The sequence below is a fragment of the Mesoplodon densirostris genome, chromosome 2, assembly GCF_025265405.1.
Source record: "Mesoplodon densirostris isolate mMesDen1 chromosome 2, mMesDen1 primary haplotype, whole genome shotgun sequence".
NCBI lineage: Eukaryota > Metazoa > Chordata > Mammalia > Artiodactyla > Ziphiidae > Mesoplodon > Mesoplodon densirostris.
The window spans coordinates 23,606,075-23,627,441 of record NC_082662.1 but is presented as its reverse complement, the minus strand read 5'-3'; the positions used below and the strand labels follow the sequence as shown (position 1 = coordinate 23,627,441).

The 21,367-nt window shown below is 49.1% G+C and overlaps 1 protein-coding gene across 1 annotated transcript in view; it reads right to left on the bottom strand.

Annotated features, from left to right (window-relative positions):
* Window positions 1-4,870: 4,870 nt before the first annotated feature.
* The window catches only part of OPRD1 (opioid receptor delta 1), a 36,452-nt gene continuing 19,955 nt past the window's right edge, over window positions 4,871-21,367 (bottom strand). Inside the window, exons 2-3 of the mRNA XM_060089288.1 lie at window positions 7,859-8,208; window positions 4,871-5,412 (exon numbers count right to left, since the gene is read on the bottom strand). Coding sequence (XP_059945271.1) covers window positions 4,871-5,412; window positions 7,859-8,208 — 892 coding nt within the window. The remainder of the gene's footprint in view (window positions 5,413-7,858; window positions 8,209-21,367) is intronic.

Here is a 21,367-nt window from a genome sequence, read left to right as displayed (position 1 = left end):
ACACCCAGCACTATGTGCTCAGTGCCCAGAAATGACATAAAGGAAGACATTATGATGAGAATATAAATGATAAGAGAAAGGTGTGTGTGTGTGTGTGTGTGTGAGTGTGAATGCTGGTGCCAGGATCCGGGGGGATCACTTCCTAGGTGTTTTGGAGCCTCCAAGCTGGCTCCCGGCCTGGATCTGCAGTAGTGCCAGGCGGGAAGGCACGCCAAGGTCAGGCTAAGGACCTGCTGCTGATGACAGAGGGGCTGGTCTTTGGGTGGAGGCCCAGCAGGGGCCCAGCCTGGACTGTTGCCCCTCGAAGTCCTCTCAGGACATAGTGACCCCTCTCCATCTTGGGGAACATTTCAAGTTCCAAGCCAAACAAACCTCCTTAGACAGCAGCTTCTGGCACCCCCATTATTATTACAGGATAACCCTGTATTGGGGGCCTGCTATGTGCCAGGCAACATCTCTATCCTTCAGAGAGAGCGCTTGGAAGTGAAGTGACTTGCCTAAGATCACACTGCTAGCAAGTGGCCAATAATCCGGCAAAATCAGGACACTTACTAGAAACTGAGCATCATATTAGAGACTGTATCAGTCCCTCATCTTAAATCTAGGAGGAAACAGAAGCTCAGAGAGGGCAAATCCCTTGCTGGGGTCACCCAGCCAGCCGGTTAGCATCACAGCTGAGATTTGAATCCATTGTTGGGGCTTCCCAGGCCATGCAGAAGACTGAATTTGAGGGCTCTGGTTTACTCCCATCACCCTCCTGCCCTCCCCACCCAACCTCTCTTACATGACACTTGACATTATCCATCACTCTCTCCCCCTGGGAACGCCCTCCTCCCGTTTCCATGGCAGCACATTCTCCCCATCCTCCTCCTGCTTCTCTGGCAGCTTCTCACTCTCCATGGTGGCTCCTGAGCCTAAGATGCAGGGGGATCCCCAGTCTGGGTCCCCCATCTCTTGTCTTCATCAATACCCCTGAAAGCTCATCTCCTTTTCCGTCTAGGTCTCTAGCTCTGACCTTACACTGCAGCTCCACTTTTAAGTAATAGCGGCTACTTACCATGTGCTAAGAACTTATGTGCTGGGCCCTATACATACATTAATTCATTAAATCTTCACAACAATCCCATGAAGGAAGTCCATTCTACGGATGAGGAAACTGAGGCACAGAGAGGGAAAGCCAAGATCTGACTCCAGCCTTAATTAACCACTACTTCTATTACAAGAATAGATATGAAATTGTAGGACATTTTGAAACCAGACGCAAAAACTTTCCTCCCACCTCCTGAAAAGAGAGGAGTGGAAATTTTGGAGGAAACCAGACCTACTCCACCGCTTTGAGAGCTCTGTGATGATCTAGAACTACACTTTCAACTTGGAGCTTTAAAATGCATCATGCTCAATACACTTTGAAACGTGAAGGTTTGGAGAGCTTCAGGAGGAACAAAATTTCATGGAAAATTGCCCCTTTCCCTCAGATTTTTCCATTTAAGTTTTAAGTCTTCAAAAACCTCATCCCAGGATGCCAGCTACTAAGGCTCTTCTACTTCAACAATGCCTGGAATTCACTGGAAACTTGGACCCTGGAGTTCCACTGACTTGAGTTCTGCCACCACCAAAGACCGGGCTCTGTGACTTAGGGGTAAGTGGCTTGACCTCTCTGAGCCTGACTTCTTGTCTAAAATAAGGGCAATGCTGGGGCTTCCCTGGTGGCGCAGTGGTTGAGAATCCGCCTGCCAATGCAGGGGACATGGGTTCAAGCCCTGGTCCAGGAAGATCCCACATGCCGCAGAGCAACTAAGTCCGTGCGCCACAACTACCAAGGCTGCGCTGTAGAGCCCACGAACCACAACTACTGAGCCCACGCACCGCATCTACTGAAGCCCACACGCTCTAGAGCCCGTGCTCCACAACAAGAGAAACCACCGCAATGAGAAGCCTGCACACCGAAATGAAGAGTAGCCCCCGCTCGCCGCAACTAGAGAAAGCCCACGCGCAGCAACGAAGACCCAACACAGCCAAAAATAATAAATAAAAATAAAATAAAATAAAATAAGGGCAATACAGTTGCCCCACTGGGCTGTCATGAAGATCAGAGGGATAATGTGCATCAAGCATGTGGCATGGGGCCTGGCACACAGAAGCATTCGGCTAAGCCCCACACTCTGGCTACACACAACTTCTTGGGTTTGCCAAACACTTGAACATTTCCATGCTTTTGCACACGCTCTCCTCTCTTCTCGGTGGTCAACTCCTAGTCATCCTTGAAGGCCTTCTGACCCTTTCCACCTCTTCCAGAATTGCTACAAATATAGGTTTCGGTAAAAAGCTAGAAAAGGCACTTCCCTGTGACACCCCCGCCCTCCCTGTCACAAATGCATCACACTGAGATGCAAAGATCTGTTTATGCTTTTGTCTGAGCATGGGCTTGAACTTTCTGAGGGCAGGGCCATATCTGACTCATTTCCGAGTCCCAGTGCCCAGTGTGCACATGAAGTAGTCAGCCCCTGATGACTCCAAGACAAATTTATGTATAAGAAGTGGTAAAAAACAAACAAACAACAACAACAAAAAAAAACAGGCAGATCTCTTACAGCCACAGGAAATGGCAGTGAGTGGATCCAGAGCAGCCTCGAGACAGGCCTGTCCTAGGAGGGGTTGAAGGGGACACAGTCTTTACATGGAGAAGAAACAGCCCTGGCTCCAGTATCACCTCCTTCAGGAGTCTTCCCCGGTTCCTAAATTGTCCCATTTCTATGACATCTCCACAAGGCACTAGCAGGAGGGGTCCCAAGTGATAATAAGTGTCCAGGAGTGTGTCCCCTGCCTTGCTGACACCCCGCCATTCAGACACAGAGATCTCTATAGTCCAAGGATCCATTTGGATGGTGAAGGTGGTCTAGGTGGGCTGGGACCCCAGGCCTTGGTAGCTTAGCAGCCTGGATCTGAGTGCTGGGCATGGTCCCACATCTTCCAAGGTCCTAGTAGAGCCATTTCCTGAGGGAAGGAAATTCCCAGGTCTGGGGCTTCCTGAGAAGGGGACTATGCTTTGCCCATTAAGGGCATCTCTACCCCTAATGTGTCCAAAGCCCACCTTGGTGCCTAAGTGCCAAAGCCCCTGAATGCTAGCTCAGCCCCTGCTGGAGTGACAGCCTCCCAGACGGCCGAAAGGCTTTTGTTCCAAGGAAATGACTGTCAAAGGGAGAAGAGGTATATCGTTTCTTTTCTTTTTTTTTTTTTTTTTCTGTTTGAGACAAAGATGTCAATTTCTTTCCATCTGTCCCCAAAAGGGAAGAAAATTAAATTTGTTTTTACAAGGATGTCAGCACACTGCTTCAGTAGGGATTCAGGGGTGTGTGACAGAGACAGTGCTGGGGAGAGAGGGGGGAGAGGTGGGGAGGTGGGGAGATGAAGCATGGGGGAGGCACAGGGAACAGGCCAGACCCTGATACTGGGGGGAAGCAAAGACCTGGCAGTGGCTGAATAAAATGCCAAACAAACGAAGAGAAAAACTTCTATGCCTAGCTCTGGTGGACCTCGCCCTTCGCAGCTTCAAGGGGGCAGCTCGAGCAGGTGGGGGATCTGGGGACGCACACTGATGCTGGCACTGCAGTTATAAAAGTCTTCTTCCCCCCAGTTCCTTCAAAGTCAGGTCCCGGGCAGGGGATGTGGTTCCAGTTCACTGGACATGTTGGGTGCAGCCAGATGTTGGGAGGAGGAAGAGAGGATTTCCTGGAGGTTCTTATCAAGGCGCCAGAGACTGAGAGAAGGAAAATTCCACCCTGGTGCTTCAGATGTCCCCACCCAGTCCCAGGTGCCATCTACATTCACGGAGCTCTAACTAGTGTGGACCTCTGTCCTCCAGCACCTGGGCCAGAGAAGTCAGGGCCGTGGGGATCCCCAAAGCATCTGCCCTCCAGCTTGAGGACCTAACCTCAAAGCAGAAGCCTCCTCTCTCTGCCACCCCCACCAGCCCTTGGCACAGAGGCCGACTGGCAACTCCGGTTTTGGATCCGCAGGCCCTCCCTACTCCTTCCTGTTGGGACCCTACCCCATCTGAGGCTACCCTATCCTGGAGCCTCTGTCCTTGCTCCACTGTCTCATCCCAAGCCTCACAGGGACACAGTGCTGGAGACACTACTTCGATGCGGGGCATCCCTGCCCATTCCAGGGAAACAACTGTCAAGGAGAGAAAAGGTAGAGTGTTTTATTTTCTCTTTGTTTATAAAGATGCCAAGTTGGACCTGGACCTCGGCAAGCCCCGCCTCTTTCTGGAACTCGGGGTTGGTACTCTACCGCAAATTGAGGCCCCAATGCCCTGCACATTGGGCCCTATCTGGTGGCCCAATCGGGAGCCTCGCTGTCCTGTCCTTCGACTCACCCCCAGAAGGGGCCCCTCCCCACCACACAGAGGCCCAATCTTGAAGCTCAATTCCACCGTCCTCACCACTTCCCCTCCTTGGTCCTGGGCCCGGTCTCAGGCCAGACCCCAGTTCCTTCAAGCCCAGCTGCAATTAGAACCCGTGGCTGTCTCGAGGTTGGGGCCCCGCCCCCGCCCCCCGCGCGGGGGCCCCGTTTAGCCGCCCAATCCTAGAGCAACAGGTCCCACTCCCCTAGGCTCGCTAGCTTCCCCAGCCCAACCCAAAGCCTTTGACCTTGAGCTCAGCCTAGAGGCACCGCCCCACCATCCTTCCCCCCCGCCCCCCCGCCGCCTTCCCCAGACCAGAGGTCCACCCCACTGCAGGGGCCCCATCTCCAGGCCAGCGGCCCCCTTCCGCCCCACTCCGCGTCGTGGCCCCCGCCCCCATTAGAACTCGGCATGACCGCCGCCGGGTCACTCCGGAGGGGCGTGCGGCGGGCCGGCCCGGCGGGGTCAGGCGGCGGCGCCACCGCCGGGACCGTCGGACAGGGTGCAGGCGGTGACCCGATCGCGGGCCGTGGCTTCGCGGGCGCGGCCGAAGCTGCCGGGTTCCGGGCGGCCGCAGGGCGTGCGGCAGAGCTGGCGGAAGCAGCGCTTGAAGTTCTCGTCAAGGAAGGCGTAGAGCACGGGGTTGAGGCTGCTGTTGGCGTAACCGAGCGCGATGCACAGGTGCAGCGCGGCCACCACGAGCGGGTCGCGGCGGTCGATATCCACCAGCGTCCAGACGATGACGAAGATGTGGATGGGGGCCCAGCACACCACGAAGGCGCCCACCACCACCAGCACCATGCGCGTGATGCGCCGCAGACTGCGGTCTTTCTCCTTGGAGCCAGAGAGCAGGCGCACGCTGCGCAGGCGCAGCAGCATGAGGCCGTAGCAGACGGTGATGACGAGGATGGGCACAACGAAGGCGAAGAGGAACACGCAGATCTTGGTCACCGTGTCCCAGTACCAGCTGGGGCTGGGGAACTGGAGCATGCACACCACTGCCCCGTCTGGGCCGGGGAAACAAGGAAAGACAGTGGGTGAGGGGCTCGTGGGCCTAAGGACCTTGTCTCCCTGCTCGCCCACCCTTCTCGGCTTAGTCAAGCCCCACTGCCTCCTCCTGGCCTTTTCTCAAGGTGATTTCTACCCGGAATGTCCTCCATCACGTCTGCACTTGGTGAACTCCTATTCATCCTTCAAGACCTCAGCAGGATTGGCCCTAACCTAGGAGGTCTGCTTTCTATATTCTCTCCCAGTCCCTTTATCAACCTCTGTGTACATGGGCAGCAGTGATATAATGATAATGATATAATTTAGCCCAAGCCCACTAAATGACAGTCATTATGATAACAGAAAATACCCCACACATTTCCAAAGTAGCTCCAATGGGGAAAATATTGCTAGGATTGACTTAGAGAGCATGAGGCCCTGCTGTGTGATGTGGCCTTGGGCAAATTATTGAACCTCTACCAGAGCTCCCATAAAGTGGGACTAACAATAGTACCTAAACTCATAGGGTTGTTGTGATTAAATGGGCCATGGCACGGAAAGCATTTAGCACAGTGGAGTTCAAGCACTTGGTGCACTCACAGGGCCGAGGAGCAGAAACATGTGGGAGTCCGGGGGTCAGAGCTAGGGCCAAGGAGGCAGATGTCAGCTTAATGTCAAGAACTTTCTGACTGCCACACTTGTCCAGAAGTAAGAGGGGCACCTAGGATGGAATGAGCTCCCTGTTCCAGGAGTGTGGGCTTGGGCTGGATGAGCACCTCAGGGGATGTTATGGGATTCAGATACAGGGCTGAGGCTGGCCCAGGGGACTTCCAGGACCTCTTGGGATTCTGGAATCTGAGGACCAACCCAGTGGACTTGGAGCCTGAGAGTTGTAAGAAAAGGGCTGGGATCCACAGACAGAGTGGGTCCACAGGACATCAGGCTGGCAGGACCCCCACCAATGACTGAACCCAAGGACTTCATTGTACAGATGGCAGAAGCAGGCCCAGAGAGGAAGAGCACTTGTCCAAGGTCACAAAGCAAGTGGCTTACAGAACTGAGTGCCAGTGACACACACTGGGGGAGTGTATGTGTATGTGTAAGAGAGTGTGTGGGGGGGGGTTGGGGATGAGGGGGCCCATCTGGCCTGGCCCCAGGAGGGCTGTGGTTAATGGCCTGTAAACTGAAGGCTGACAGTGAGGAATGGGGCCCAGCTGGTGAGTCAAGTCTAATCACACGGAGACTATATAAGGCACCAGGAGCTCTACCCTTGTGAGAGTGGAGGGTGGCCAAGAAACCTCCCACCAAGCCTGTTCCCTCTCCTACCACAACACAAACCTTCACCCCAGCAGCCAAAAGGAGCAACAGATATGGGGGTGGGAACCTTGGGTTCTAGGCCAGATTCTACCAAATGTCCGGCTATGTGACCCTAAGTAAACCACCTGACCTCTCTGATTCTGTTTTCTTTTGGTCCTATGGAAGTAGGAGTCCCTGCCTTGTCTATCTCACAGGCTTAATCATTCTGATAGCTGCTACTTATTGGGCCTTGACAATGAGCCAGGCCTTGTCCTAAGTCTTTTCCACATATAACCTCATTTAATCTTTTCAACACTCCATGATAGAGTGTGGCTCAGATAGGTTAGTGACCAGTGTCTTTGGCACCCTGCTAAACTACTTTTCCCACTTACATCAAGTAGGGGTCATGTGACCAGCCATCACTAGGAAGTGATGCGCCCTGACATTTAAAAGTGGTTGTGCTTTCTCACCACTCCCATATTCATCTGCTGGCCAGATGCCAGCACACTGCATCCAAAACCATCATTTGGAGCCTGGATCCCTGAATGACTGTATGGAATACAGCCCCTCTCCACTTACTCACATTGGATTGTGATGTGAGTGAGAAACTTCTACTGTGTTAAGCCTTGGAGCTTTGGAGATTGTTACAGCAGCCATCCTGACTGATACAGGTGGTTACTGTACTAACTACTATTTTACTCTGAGAAAATGCACCTGTCATTCTGTGCAGGCCATTCTCTAGGCCTTGCTTTGGTCATCTGGGTCAACGGGGTGGAAGGGAATTTGGGATGGGATTGCAGATCTTGTGGCCTGCACTGCTCACTGGTCAGTGACACCCTCTCCCTACCGGCTATCCATCCATCTCCCTAAAGGTCAGTCATCCACACATCTAGCCATCTGTAATCCCATTTATAAACTTCCTTTGGCCAGCTACCCATATGACCACCGACCAGTCATTCATCCTCACAACAGTTCACCATTCACATTCCCATTTGTTGACTATTCACAGTCCCACTGGCCAGCCATCCACACTTTCATTGATCAGTAATCCATACTTCCATTGGTGAGCCACTTAACACCCACCCTGGGAAGTGGCCTGCAAACCCATGGAGTCCCGTGAGCTGCCTCCTGTGGTCAGTGACCTGTACCAAGGCTCCCTCCCTCACTCACCCCGGGGGCGGGTCACGGCCATGACCATGATGGGTACACCAACACCCGAGGCCAGGACCCAGATGCAGATGTTGATCAGCTTGGCCTTGGCAGGTGTGCGTAAGTCCAGGGCCTTGACAGGGTGGCAGACGGCAATATAGCGGTCGACACTCATCATGGTGAGCGTGAAGATGCTGGTGAACATATTGTAGTAGTCAATGGAGAGCACAACCTTGCAGAGCAGTTCCCCAAAGGGCCACGTCTCCATCAGGTACTTGGCACTCTGGAAGGGCAGTGTACTGGTGGCCAGTGCGTCTGCCAAGGCCAGGTTGAAGATGTAGATGTTGGTGGCTGTCTTCATCTTAGTGTACCTTAAAAGGAAGTGCATTTGTAATTTTTCCATTTCACAGATTTCAGTTTCACATGAAACTCAGGGAGGAGAAATGACTTGCCAAAGATCACACAAAAGGTCAGGGGCAGAAGTGGGACTAGAACCCTGAACTATCTGATTCAGCATCGCTCCTTTCCACTATAACAGATGCAAAAGGAGTTCTCTGGCAGGGGGTAACTTTGGCAGGAGGTATTGGAGGAAAAACCCTTATCTTCCCAGGGGTTCTAAGCAATATGGTTAAAGATAAAGCTGGGCTCCAGAGGAAAACAGGTCTAGGTCCTAATTCTGCCTCTACTATTTATTAGCTGAGTGACTCTAGACTAGTAACTTGAATTCTCTAAGCCTCAGTGTCCATAACTGTAAAAAAAGGGTGATACTTTTACCAACCTCATAGGGTTGTTATAAAATTTAATGAGATGATATAGCATTTAGCACTGAACTCGAAGCATGGTTAAGTGCTCAGTATGTGATAGCTGTTATTATTCTTCACATATAAGAATGAAGCTGGAGCCTAGACCAGAGTGACCTGACCCTCTGGCCTCTGCCACTGACCTGGCCTTTTGGGAATATGATTAGCCAGCTCCAAGGAAGCTGGGGCAAACTGGCTGGGGCCTTAGACTGCCTGGATATCCTCCATGGTAGACCAAGGCTCCCAGTCTATGGTCCCATCCAGACCATCTTATCCCCAGGTAGCTGGACTCACCCAGCTGTGGGGAAGGGGAGCAGATGACAGAGTCACACATCTGACCCAGGGCACGAGCCCAGGTGTCCAAGCCGGATGTCTGCAACAAGCTGGGCACCCAGAGCTCTGCAATGTCCCTCCATGCTCTACGCTGCCGCCCAGCTGCCTGCACTACAGCTGACCCCTTGTCAGGCCAACATTTACAGTCACAACGCCTCTGTACCAGGGCCTGGGCTGGGCACCGGATAGCCTGGAGGAGGCTAAATACACTGAAATAGACCATCCCCATGCAGTGTGATCATCACAGAAACACATGCACACTGAGGCAGGGGTAAGGATGCCTTTCATGCCCCTGGAATGATCTGAGAAACCCAGGCAAGGGTTGCATGAGCAACTCCTCAAATTTCAGAGCAGGAAGAGCCCTGAGAGATTGAAGGGAAGTGATTTTACTACCGTGTGGTCCAAGGACTCCCAAAGGAATTATCGGAAGAGCCTGTGAGAAGTGAAAATTCTTGGACCCCCCCAAGACCTTCTCAATATTTTTTTTGGAGGGGGGGCCATGCGCGGCATGTGGGATCCCCGACCAGGGATCGAACCCATGCCCCCTGCATTGGAAGCGCAGAGTCTTAACCACTGGACCACCAGGGAAGTCCCCTTCTCAATCTTAATCTCTGGAATTCAGGCCCAGGAATCTTCATCTTTAACAAGACACCACACACACACACACACACACACACACACACACACACATATACACACACATATACACACACACAATTCTCACGGAGTTTAGTTTGAGAAACAATATGTAGCCTAAAGCCCACACGGGGGAGAGACGGGAAAGTGACCCAAGGTCACAGAGCCACAGCGGAGGAACCAAGGTGAGAACTTGGACCTCCCGGCTCCCAGACAGTGCTCTCTCCACCCTCCACCAAGGGGGGAAGCACGCTGTGTGCCTCTCCTCCCCCGGGCCGGAATCCCCCTGACACCATGCTGAGCCCGGGGCACCCAGGATGAGCACACCCGGTGTGTTCTGAATGACTGAATGAACTCATATCAGCTAAGACTGTTCCTTCATGAAGTGACTGATTTTTTTGGTTAAAAAAAAAAATTGACTCCTTCATGGTCCTCCAGGGCCAGCATCTGTCCCACTCCCTTCCAAAATAACTATCTGCCCTGGGATGGAGAAGCAAAAAGTTTTGCTCGGAGACAGCAGAACTGCAAGTCTCGGGAAGTCTGCTTCAGCAGGCGCAGGAACAGCTGTGTGGGAGGCCTGCCTCAATCCCGCATCTGACTTGTCTAATTTCACTTCTCTTACGCAGAACAATCAGAGGCTGTTCTTTGCCTGCTATTTTGATTTGGGAAGGATCCTTCAGTTCCCAGAGGGGGCTGGGACGCTGGGAAGTGGGTGATGAAGCTGCTGTAGCTGGTCCAGGCAGGGCTGAGGCACGGCCGACTTTGGCAGGCGGGGCCCCAGCAGAGCTAGAGGGAGGCCTCTCCTCACAGGTCTCCCCACCACTCCCACGGCTCACCGGCTGTCAAGCCTGGTCCTCCTCACCTCCTCAGACAAATCCTGCCACTCTGGCTCTCAGCCCCGTAGGGGCTCCCCAAAGTTCCTCCATATTCCACAAACTGGCCCTGACCACCTCTTGGGTCTCAGCTCCCAGAACCTTCCCCCTGATGGACGCGCCCCCCACTCCCCATCCCGGCCTCTCTGCTGTTCTTTGGACACGTCAAGCCCATCCCACCTCAGGGCCTCCAGACTGCTGCTCGCTCAGCCTGGAACCTTCATCCTCCAAATTTTGCCTGGCTTGTTCCTTCACTTAATTCAGGACTCTATTCAAATATCTCCTCCTCAGAGAAGCTGCCCTGCCCTCTCTATCTTAAGTACCCTCTCTTCCCTCTCTTTATGCTGCTTCATTCTTCTTTACAGCACGAACCACCACCTGACTTTATCTTCTTTTCTCTCCCTTTGCCTCTCTCGCCCACATAAGCTCCCTGAAGGCAGGGCACTTTGCCCATCTCGTACCCTGCTGTGTCGTCAGGCCTACTAATGGTACCTGGCAAATAGCAGGCTCTCAGTAGACATTTGTGGTACAGATGTCTTAGTCCAAGCCTCCTCAGTTCTCACGGGAACCATCACAGCAGGCTCCCTGCCCCACACTTCGTCCTCCACATGAAAAGGTAGATTTTCGCAGGCAGATTCGACTCTACTGCTTACAATCCTTCCACGGCTCCCCACTGCCATCTGGATAAAACCCAAACTCCTCACACTGGCATTCCATCTGGGTAGCCTCCTTTCCCACTGTGCCTGCCCATCACATCCAGCCACATCTGTGGTTCCCTCAGATGCTCGTTCCTTCTAGCAAGCCCTCCCTCCTAAGAGACAGCCACGGTGATGGTTTGGCAGGAATCCTTCCAAACTGCATATATGTGGTTTCCGCCAACGTAATACAATTACCTAGTGTCATGGTACTATAATGAAAACACTTGCCCCTCTGCCCTACCCCATTCTCACGTCTCTGTCCTGCTCACCAGAGGCAACCACTTTTAATGTTTTAAATTATTTTTCTAGTGATTATCTCCATAATTCTAAATAATATGCTTAAATGTCTATTTCTTGATGTATCTATTTTAGACAGTATCTGTTGAGGTTTGTATTCGGTTAAGCCAGGCTATGCAGCAGTAACAGACAATCCCAAAATCTCAGTGGCTTAACACACAAAAAAGCTTTATTTCTTACCCTTGCAGAATCCATTCAGTGTCTCCAGCACAACCATATTCCATGAGGCAATTCCAGCCTGCTTCAATCTTGTGGCTCTGCTATCTTAACCCAAGGCCTCCTGGGTCACCACAGAGGGAGAAGCGACAGCCACAGGGGCATCTAAGCTTCATTCTAGCTGCAAGACAGTACTTTCACCTGAAGCTGACTGACCAGAACTAGTTATATGGCCCCAACCAATTGCAAGGGGCTGAGAAGTAAGCCCAGGAGGGAGAACCAAGTATTAGTGAACCCTACCAAGATCCTCCACAACTCTCTAATATGGTAGATGAGGATTAACTCTCTTACACTACACAACTTCCTCTCTCCATCCTCCCAATATAGTTCTACCACAATTTAAAATTTTTTAGCTAAATTGATATTCAAGGTTTACTTTTTTCAGGGCTTATATTCTTTTTTCTCTTTCAAGCTTTTTTTTTTTAATTTTTATTTTAGGCTGTGTTGGGTCTTTGTTGCTGTGTGCAGGCTTTCTCTAGTTGCGGCGAGGGGGGGCTGCTCTTCATTGCGGTGCGCAGGCTTCTCATTGTGGTGGCTTCTCTTTTTTTTTTTTTTTTTCTTTTTGCGGTATGTGGGCCTCTCACTGTTGTGGCCTCTCCCGTTGCGGAGCACAGGCTCCGGATGCGCAGGCCCAGCGGCTATGGCTCACGGGCCCAGCCGCTCCGCGGCATATGGGATCCTCCCAGACCGGGGCACGAACCCGTATCCCCTGCATCGGCAGGCGGACTCTTAACCACTTGCGCCACCAGGGAGGCCCGTGGTGGCTTCTCTTGTTGCGGAGCATGGGCTCTAGGCGTGCGGGCTTCAGTAGTTGTGGCTCACGGGCTCAGTAGTTGTGGCTTGCAGGCTCTAGAGCGCAGGCTCAGTAGTTGTGGCGCACAGGCTTAGTTGCTCTGCGGCATGTGGGATCTTCCCTTACCAGGGCTTGAACCCATGTCCCCTGCATTGACAGGCGGATTCTTAACCACTGAGCCACCAGGGAAGCCCCACAGGGTTTACATTCTTATGACTTTGTAGATACTGTCCACTGAGCCAAATGGTATACTATAGTTACATTTATTTTCTAGTACTGATTTTTGTTTTTCCTGGAGTTAATAATTGCCTCTTTTTTTCATTTGCTTAGTTCTGGGTACATATTGATAAATCTCTTCACAAACACTCCAGCAGATCCATAAAATGCCTTTTCCATGCAGTCACATCATCTATCAGTTCCTTTTGTTTTTCTAGTGGATCCACTTCCTGGAGCTTCCCTCCTCCCTTTTCAATCTGGGACTGGTTGCTTTCTAGACAAGCTGCACACCTGTTTCCTGGGTTACAAGTCTTTTTATCTTGGTTTATGCCCTTATTTTAGTGGAGCATATCTTTTAGTCACTTCCTAAGAAAGGGCACATAGGAAGTAAAAATTTTACACCCTTGTATGTCTGAAAACGTCTTTCTTCTATCCTCACTTCTGATTTCATTCATTCTACATAAAAGAGTAGATTGGAAATCATTTTCCCTCAGAAAATTGAAGGCATGGCTCCCTCATCTTCTAGTTTCTAGTGTTGTCACTGAGGTACCTGAAACGATTCTGATTCCTGATGTTTTGTATGTAATCTGTCCTCCCCACCCCTGAAACTTTTAGGACCTTCTTTTTATTCCCAGTATTCTGACATTTGTGATGATGTGCCTTAGGATGGCTCTTTTTCATTTTTATTAGGTCCTCTCAGTCTCAGGTTTATGCCCTTCAGTATACAATGTCCTCTCATCATTTCTTTGTTCACTTCCTCCCCTCTGCTTTCTCTGGAATCCCTGGACAATCTGGTAGTCAGATATCAGGTCCCCTGGATTGATCACCTAATTTTCTTATCTTTTTTATTTTCCATCTTTTTGGTACATCTTCTGGGAAATTTCCTTTTCATTACCTCTCAACCTTTCTACTGACTTTTTTAAACTTTGTTTTGTCTCTCATGTTTTATTTTCCCAGTGCACTTTCTTCTCTTATTGTTCTTTTTTATATAGCATTTATAGCATCTTATTTCATGGATATAATATCTTCTCTACTCTCTCTGAGGATACTAATAATTTTGTTTTGTATTTTCTTCTGCTCTCTGCATTGTCTAGCTGCTTCAAACATTTTTCTTTATTTGTCTGCTTTGGCTTCCCTCTTTTATCCTGGAGACTTCCTTCAAATATCGGGTGATATGTGACTAAAGGCTGGTCTTTGAGTGAACCACTAATTAATTAATTGACAGCACTTGGGGTGGGGGGCTGTCAACTGGTGTGCTTCATTCTACAGGGATTGAATGAAGATCTGGCTTTTACACTAGGAACATTTAAATATCAGTGTCTGTAGGTCTCTTCTTTGGGGCATTCAGAAGAGAATCCTCCCATTTCCTGCCCGGGGAGCACACTTCTGGCTGTCAGGATTCTCGTAGCACAGCTGGAGAAGGGGTCTGGGAAACCTCCATTTTTTCCTTTGGTATCTCACTCTGACCCTTTCTGTGTCTACTGGTCCCAAGTTCAGTTCCTCCAGGTTAACTTCTCCAAGGAAAAAACCATGACCTCCTGCAGAGCGGAGGGGTGGCCACCTGGCTGTGCAGGGTACAAGGGATGGGGGACTAGGGTCTCACTGCTCTCTCTATAGGTAATCAATTCCCTGCCCCTGTTTTCAGCCCCACATCTCACCCCTTCTTAGCCTGTTCCTCCTCTTTGAATTGCTTTTCATCATCCAAATATGTGTTGCCATACCTTAAAGAACATAAACTGAGACACAAGAGATGAAGTGATTTTGCCCAAGGTCACATGGCCATTAAGTGGCAGAGCTGGTATTTAACTCCGGAAGTCTAGTGCCAACACCTGGCAATGACTTTGCTATTCTGCCCCTCCATGATTTTTACCTTCCTTCCTCCTCCACTTCCTTCTTCCCCCACATTCCAAAAAGTCAAGGAATGTGAGCTTATTATAAGCTGAGGTTTGTTCACTCATCCAACAGGTATTAATTGAGCAGCTGGTATGTGCCAGGCACTGAGTAACGGATATAGGAGTAAAGATGACAGTCTGACTTCTTGAAATTTATGGTCTCAGGGAGGGGGCAGACACTGAACAAATTGCTGCACTTTTTAGGCAGGGGAGTGATGTGGTTTGATTTATGTGTGTTTCTCAAAAGATCATTCTGACTACTGTGTGGAGGCCAGTCGTAGGGCAGAGCAAGAATGGGTGAGAGAATGAATTTCCTAGGAAGATAAATTATTTATTTCCCCACATCTCAAAATCCTACTGTTGGTCTCTAATTCCTTTTTCTTTTTTCCTATTTCAAAAAGTTGTAGATATGACATTGGACCCTTATATTATACCATATTTAAAAATTAACTCAAAATGGATATAAGACCTAAATGTAAGAGCTAAAACAATAAAACTCTTAGAAGAAAACATAGAGGGAAAGTTTTGTGACACTGGATTTGGCAGTGACTTCTGGGATATGATACCAAAATCACAGGCAACAAAAGAAAAAATAGATAAACTGGACTACATCAAAAGTCAAAGCTCTTGGGGTGCAGTGGTTAAGAATCCACCTGCCAAGGCAGGGGACATGGGTTCGAGCCCTGGTCCAGGAAGATCCCACATGCCACGGAGCAACTAAGCCCGTGCGCCACAACTACTGAGCCTGTGCTCTAGAGCCCGTGAGCCACAACTACTGAGCCTGCATGCGACAACTACTGATGCCCGTGTGCCTAGAGCCCATGCTCCACAACAAGAAAAGCCACCGCAATGAGAAGCCTACGCACCTCAACGAAGAGTAGCCCCACTCGCTGCAACCAGAGAAAAGCCACGCGCAGCAACAAAGACCCAACGCAGCCAAAAAATAAAATAAAATAATAAAATAAATAAATTTATTAAAATAAAAAAGGCAAAGCTCTTACGCATCAAAGGACACTATCAACAGAGTGAAAAGGCCATCCACAGAATGGGAGAAAATATTTGCAAATCACATATCTGATAAGGGGTTAATATCCAGAATATATAAAGAACTCCTACAACTCAACAATAAAAAAGCAAACAACTGGATTTGAAATATGGGTAAAGGACTTGAACAGACATTTCTCTAAAGATATTCAAATGACCAATAAGCACATGAAAAGATACTCAACATCGGGCTTCCCTGGTGGCACAGTGGTTAAGAATCCATCTGCCAATGCAGGGGACACGGGTTCAAGCCCTGGTCCGGGAAGTTCCCACATGCCGCGGAGCAATGAAGCCCGTGCGGCACAACTACTGAACCTGCGCTCTAGAGCCCGCGAGCCACAACTACGGAAGCCCGCATGCCTAGAGCCCATGCTCCGCAACAAGAGAAGCCACCACAATGAGAAACCCGCACACTGCAACGAAGAGTAGCCCCCACTCGCCACAACTAGAGAAAGCCTGCGAGCAGCAACAAAGACCCACCACAGCCAAAAATAAATAAATAAAATTAATTAATTTTTAAAAATCATATTAAAAAGCTATAGGGGCTTCCCTGGTGGTGCAGTGGTTGAGAATCTGCCTGCTAATGCAGGGGACACGGGTTCGAGCCCTGGTCTGGGAGGATCCCACATGCCGCGGAGCAACTAAGCCCATGAGCCACAACTACTGAGCCTGCGCATCTGGAGCCTGTGTTCTGCAACAAGAGAGGCCGCGATAGTGAGAGGCCCACGCACTGCGATGAAGAGTGGCCCCCATTTGCCACAACTAGAGAAAGCCCTCGCACAGAAATGAAGACCCAACACAGCCCAAAATTAATTAATTAATTAATTAATTTTTAAAAAACCCACTACTCACCCTTAATATTAAAAAAAAAGCTATAAAAAAGATACTCAACATCATTAATCATTAGAGAAATGCAAATCAAAACCACAATGAGATACCACTTTGGATGGCTACTATTAAAAATAATAATAATAACAGAAAATAACAATTGTTGATGAGGATGTGAAGAAATTAGAACCCTCGTGCACTGTTGGGAGAATGTAAAATGGTGCAGCCACTGTGAAAAATAGCATGGCAATTCCTCAAAAAATTGAAAATAGAATTGCTATATGATCCAGCAATTCCACTTCCAGGTATATATCCAAAAGAATTAAAAGTAGGGTCTTGAAGAGATATCTGTACACCCATGTTCAAAGTAGCATCATTCACAATAACCAAAAGGTACCCATTGACGAATGAATGGATAAACAAAATGTGGTCTATACATGCAATGGAACATTATTCAGCCTTAAAAAGGAAGGACATTCTGACACACGCTACAACATAGATGAGCCTTAAGGACATTGGGCCAAGTGAAATAAGCCACCCACAAAAAGACAGAAACCTCTATGATTCCACTCATATGAGGTACTTAGTCAGTCATAGCAGCAGAAAGTAGAATGGTGGTTGCCAGGGACTGGGGGAAAAGGGAAATGGGGAGTCATTATTTAATGGGTACAGAGCCTCAGTTTGAGAAGATGAAAAAAAAATTCTGGAGATGAATGGTGGTGATGGCTTCACAGCAATGTGAATGTACTTAACGTCAGTGAACCGTACACTTAAAAACTGTTAAAATGGTAAAGTTTATGTTATGTGTATTGTACCGCTATCAAAAAAGAACCTGTGGCTATAATCAAGTGCTCTCACTGTGTCTGTTTTCTAAGCTAGAGAGTCTGGTGAGGGAGTCCTTTAGAGCCATTAGGATCTTAGCTCCTCAACACACTTAGCTGTGTGATTTTGAATATATTACTTCACCTCTCTGAAGCTGTTTCCCTAACTGGTAATTTCAGTGTAATCATGCTTTTCAGGAGCCAACACATGTGAAAGCGTCTAGCTTACTAGCCAGCACACAAACAAGAATTAGCAGCCCTTTTGGGTTTATTTCCCCTGATTTTTTTTTTTTTTTTTTTTTTTTTTGCAGTACGCGGGCCTCTCACCGCTGTGGTCTCTCCCATTGCGGAGCACAGGCTCCGGACGCGCAGGCTCAGCGGCCATGGCTCACAGGCCCAGCCGCTCCGCGGCATGTGGGATCTTCCCAGACCGGGGCACGAACTCATGTCCCCTGCATCGGCAGGCGGACTCTCAACCACTGCACCACCAGGGAAGCCCTCCCCTGATACTTTTTGCTTTTTTTTCTCATAGAATTCAATCCTTTATGGATTGGACCTAACCCTGGGGGTGAACTCTACTGCCTCTGCAATGCCTTGGGAAGCTCTTTGGGTTTTTTTCTAGGTCAAAATCCCCTTTAAGCTCATCTTGAATTCCATAGCCGCTGGGGAATTTGCTCCCAACCATCCTTCTCAGACCTCACGGAGGCTACCCTTATATGAAGCACCAAGTGGCCAACCATGTTGGTTTCAGAGCCCTAAATCCAGTCCGTCATCTGTCAAACAGGCGCCCCCTGGCAGGGAAGAACACAACCACCTCTACCCATTTTCCTTCAATTTGATGGCGACTGGGCATGTTCTCTGACTGACGTACAACCCGGGCCACATTAAATCCACACACACTCCTGGGTCTCTGGGGAGCTGGGCTTCTCAACTGACAAGGAAGCTCCTAGTAAGAATTTCCACCCCCAGGCAAAGCCAGGACAGCGTGCTGACATCTTCATGCCTGGTGCCCAGAAGAAGGCTGAAACGGTCTCTCCTTCCTAACAGTCCCTGTTAGACCAGGGACTGATCTAACAGCTTTGGGCGGGTCGTTTGTTTTCTTTAAGCAATATTCTCTGTCTTTTCTTTCAGGTACCAGGCACTATGCCAAAAGCAGTGAATGCATGATTTCATTTCATCGTCACTGCAACCCTGAGCGTTAAGACCACGCATGGAACGTCCCCATTCTACAGAGGATCTAAGTTAGACGGCTCATACAAAGACACGCGGCTAGGGAGTGACAATGGCAGCATTCAAACTCAGACTTGGTTTCCAGAGCCCACACTTATAACCACTTGAGTCTGTACGTCACTGTTCACTGCCCCACCACCACCACCTGCCACCTGCGCTAGCTTATCACACATTGGCCATGGGGAGGGGGCCAGTCTGGAGGCCGGGACCAAAGGGAGGGAACTGGTCCAGAGGTGGGCTGCCTCCAGAGCCTTTGCCTGTTTTCACAAATTCCTCAACCCTGCGAGGGTTTGGAGAAAATCTGCTCACAGCCCAGGCAGGGTCGGGGAGAGACAGACTTATAAACAACAGAACAATGTCACAGGCACCGTGACAGGGCTCAGTGGGGCAAGGAGGAGAGGTCAATTCAGAACAAAACGTACACTTCTGGTCACAAGGGGGTGGCAACCAGTATTGTGGTACAACAGCTACGTGCCAGGTCTTTCTCAGGCATGATTTTATGTACTTCTTACACCTGTGTTTTGTTTTTTTAATGGATAATAAACAGTTGTTAGACATTGACTCTTTTCCAGGCACTGGGAAAGCATTTTACATCATTTAATCTTCCTAGCACCCCTACAGGGTAGACAGTATTTATCATTCCTGAGTTATAGAGAGCAGTAAAGGAACTTGCAGTCAGAGGCTGAGCGGAGATTCAAACCCCGTGCTCTTCCCCAAGACCCCGGTGCCTTCCTCTGGACTTCAGTTTCAGCTTCTCCCCTGAGGACCCAAATTGTGCGCCCCTCACATATTCTCTTTGACAAGGAAAACATAAGGTCCCGAAAGCGTGGCATTACCTTGGTCACCACTATGTGCCTGAGACTTCCAGCAGTGCCCAGCTCAGAGCAGGCGCTCAAAACACATCTGTTAGGGAATTCCCTGGCGGTCCAGTGGTTAGGACTCGGCACTTTCACTGCTGGGGCCCAGGTTCAATCCCTGGTTGGGGAACTAAGATCCTACAGGAGCGGCCAAAAAACCAAAAAAAACAGAAAACAAACAAACAAAACACATCTGTTGAATGAATGAACATCGACGTGTCTGACCTCCACACTAGACTGGGACGTCCTGCAGGCAGGAATCGTGTCCCCTTCATGCTGTGCAGAGGGGACATAGTGTTTACTGGAGGACTCCTTGTGGGACAGAGAGTCAGGAGCCCTGATTCTTGGAAGTAACCAGCCACAGACCCAAGAGCTTTGGGACAAATTAGGACAGCTCTTCCTCCCGCCTGCCCCCCTCTCCCTTCCTCCCCTCCTCCCTTCTAACCTTAACCTGGACCAACCCAGGTCCCCTGAAGGACACCTGGGCCTGACCCTGTCTGCCCTGAATCTGCAGTGACTCAGCTCTGCCACTGTAACGGGAAATATTGTCAGATCATTTACCCAAAGCAGCTAATTTGTTTTTAACTAAACTGAGGGGTATTTTTTTTTCCTCTTAGGCACAAGAGCTCATGGGGGTCAAAGCCAGGGCAAGAGACCTAAAAACAATAACAGCAACAGCAACAAGCTAAGAGCACCAACCCTCTGTCTGACCGACCTTATGGCACCTTAGGAACCAAATCAAACAAAATGCTTGAGCCTAGATCAAAACTCATTTGGTCCCAAACAGCGTGGACTGCTGGAGCATTTAGAGTTAATTTTATTCCCCAATGCTTCGTGAGATCTCAGAAATAACAGCTGCTCACTATAAAAGGTCCAAACAATACAGAATCACTTCATAAAGAAAATTTAAAAACCAACATCAATAGTACAGACTATCATTAACAGACAACAGGCAAACACACAGGCCCTGTTTTATATAAATGGGATCTGGTTCTAACATTATTAAATAACCTGTTTCTTTCTTCTCAAAAATATGCTGTGACCATCTTTCTATATCCACAGATACAAATTAATATGATTTTTGGTGACCGATTGTTATTCTAGTCTAGAGGTCAACAGGCTTTTTCTGTAAAGAGCCAGAGAGTAAATATTTTAGGCTTGGTAGGCCTAAATATTTGGTAGGCCTAGATGCATATTCTTCTGTTTCTTGCTTTTGTTTTTGTTTTTGTTTTTTTTTACAAGTCTTTAAAAGTGTAAAAAGCATCTTTAGCCCAAGGACCATACAAAAACAGACTACAGGCTAGAGCTAGTCTCACTTATAGACACTAAAGCTCCTGAATACAGTTACTTAATAAATTCCCCTTTAAAAGACAGGTAGGTTGTCTCTGCTTTTTTGTTATTATAAATAATAGTGTGATAAACATTTTTGTGCACACGGATATCTGATGGTTTCCTTGGGGAAAATTCCTAGAATCTCAGAGATAGAAGGAAACTTCACAGTGAGGGCATTCCCTCTGTGGCACTCCAGACAAATGGCTACGCAACTTCTGCTTGAGTATATCCAGAGACAGGGAACTCACCACCTGTAGGCACAGTCCATCCTATTGTTGGGACCACTCACAGGATAACAAGTTCTTTGTTTTATTTGAGCTGAAAACTGCCTCCTTCTCACCTGGCACCATTTTTCCTGGTTCTGCTCACAGAATCACAGAATCTAAACCTAACCCTTCTCCCTTCCATGTCTTGGAAAATAAAGATATTAACAGTACACAGGGACTTCCCTGGTGGCACAGTGGTTGAGAATCCGCCTGCCATTGCAGGGGACACGGGTTCGATCCCTGGTCCGGGAAGATCCCACATGCCATGGAGCAGCTAAGCCCGTGCGCCACAACTACCTACCCTGCGCTCTAGAGCCCGTGAGCCACAACTACTGAGCCCGCGTGCCGCAACTACTGAAGCCCATGCTCCTAGAGCGCGTGCTCCACAACGAGAGAACC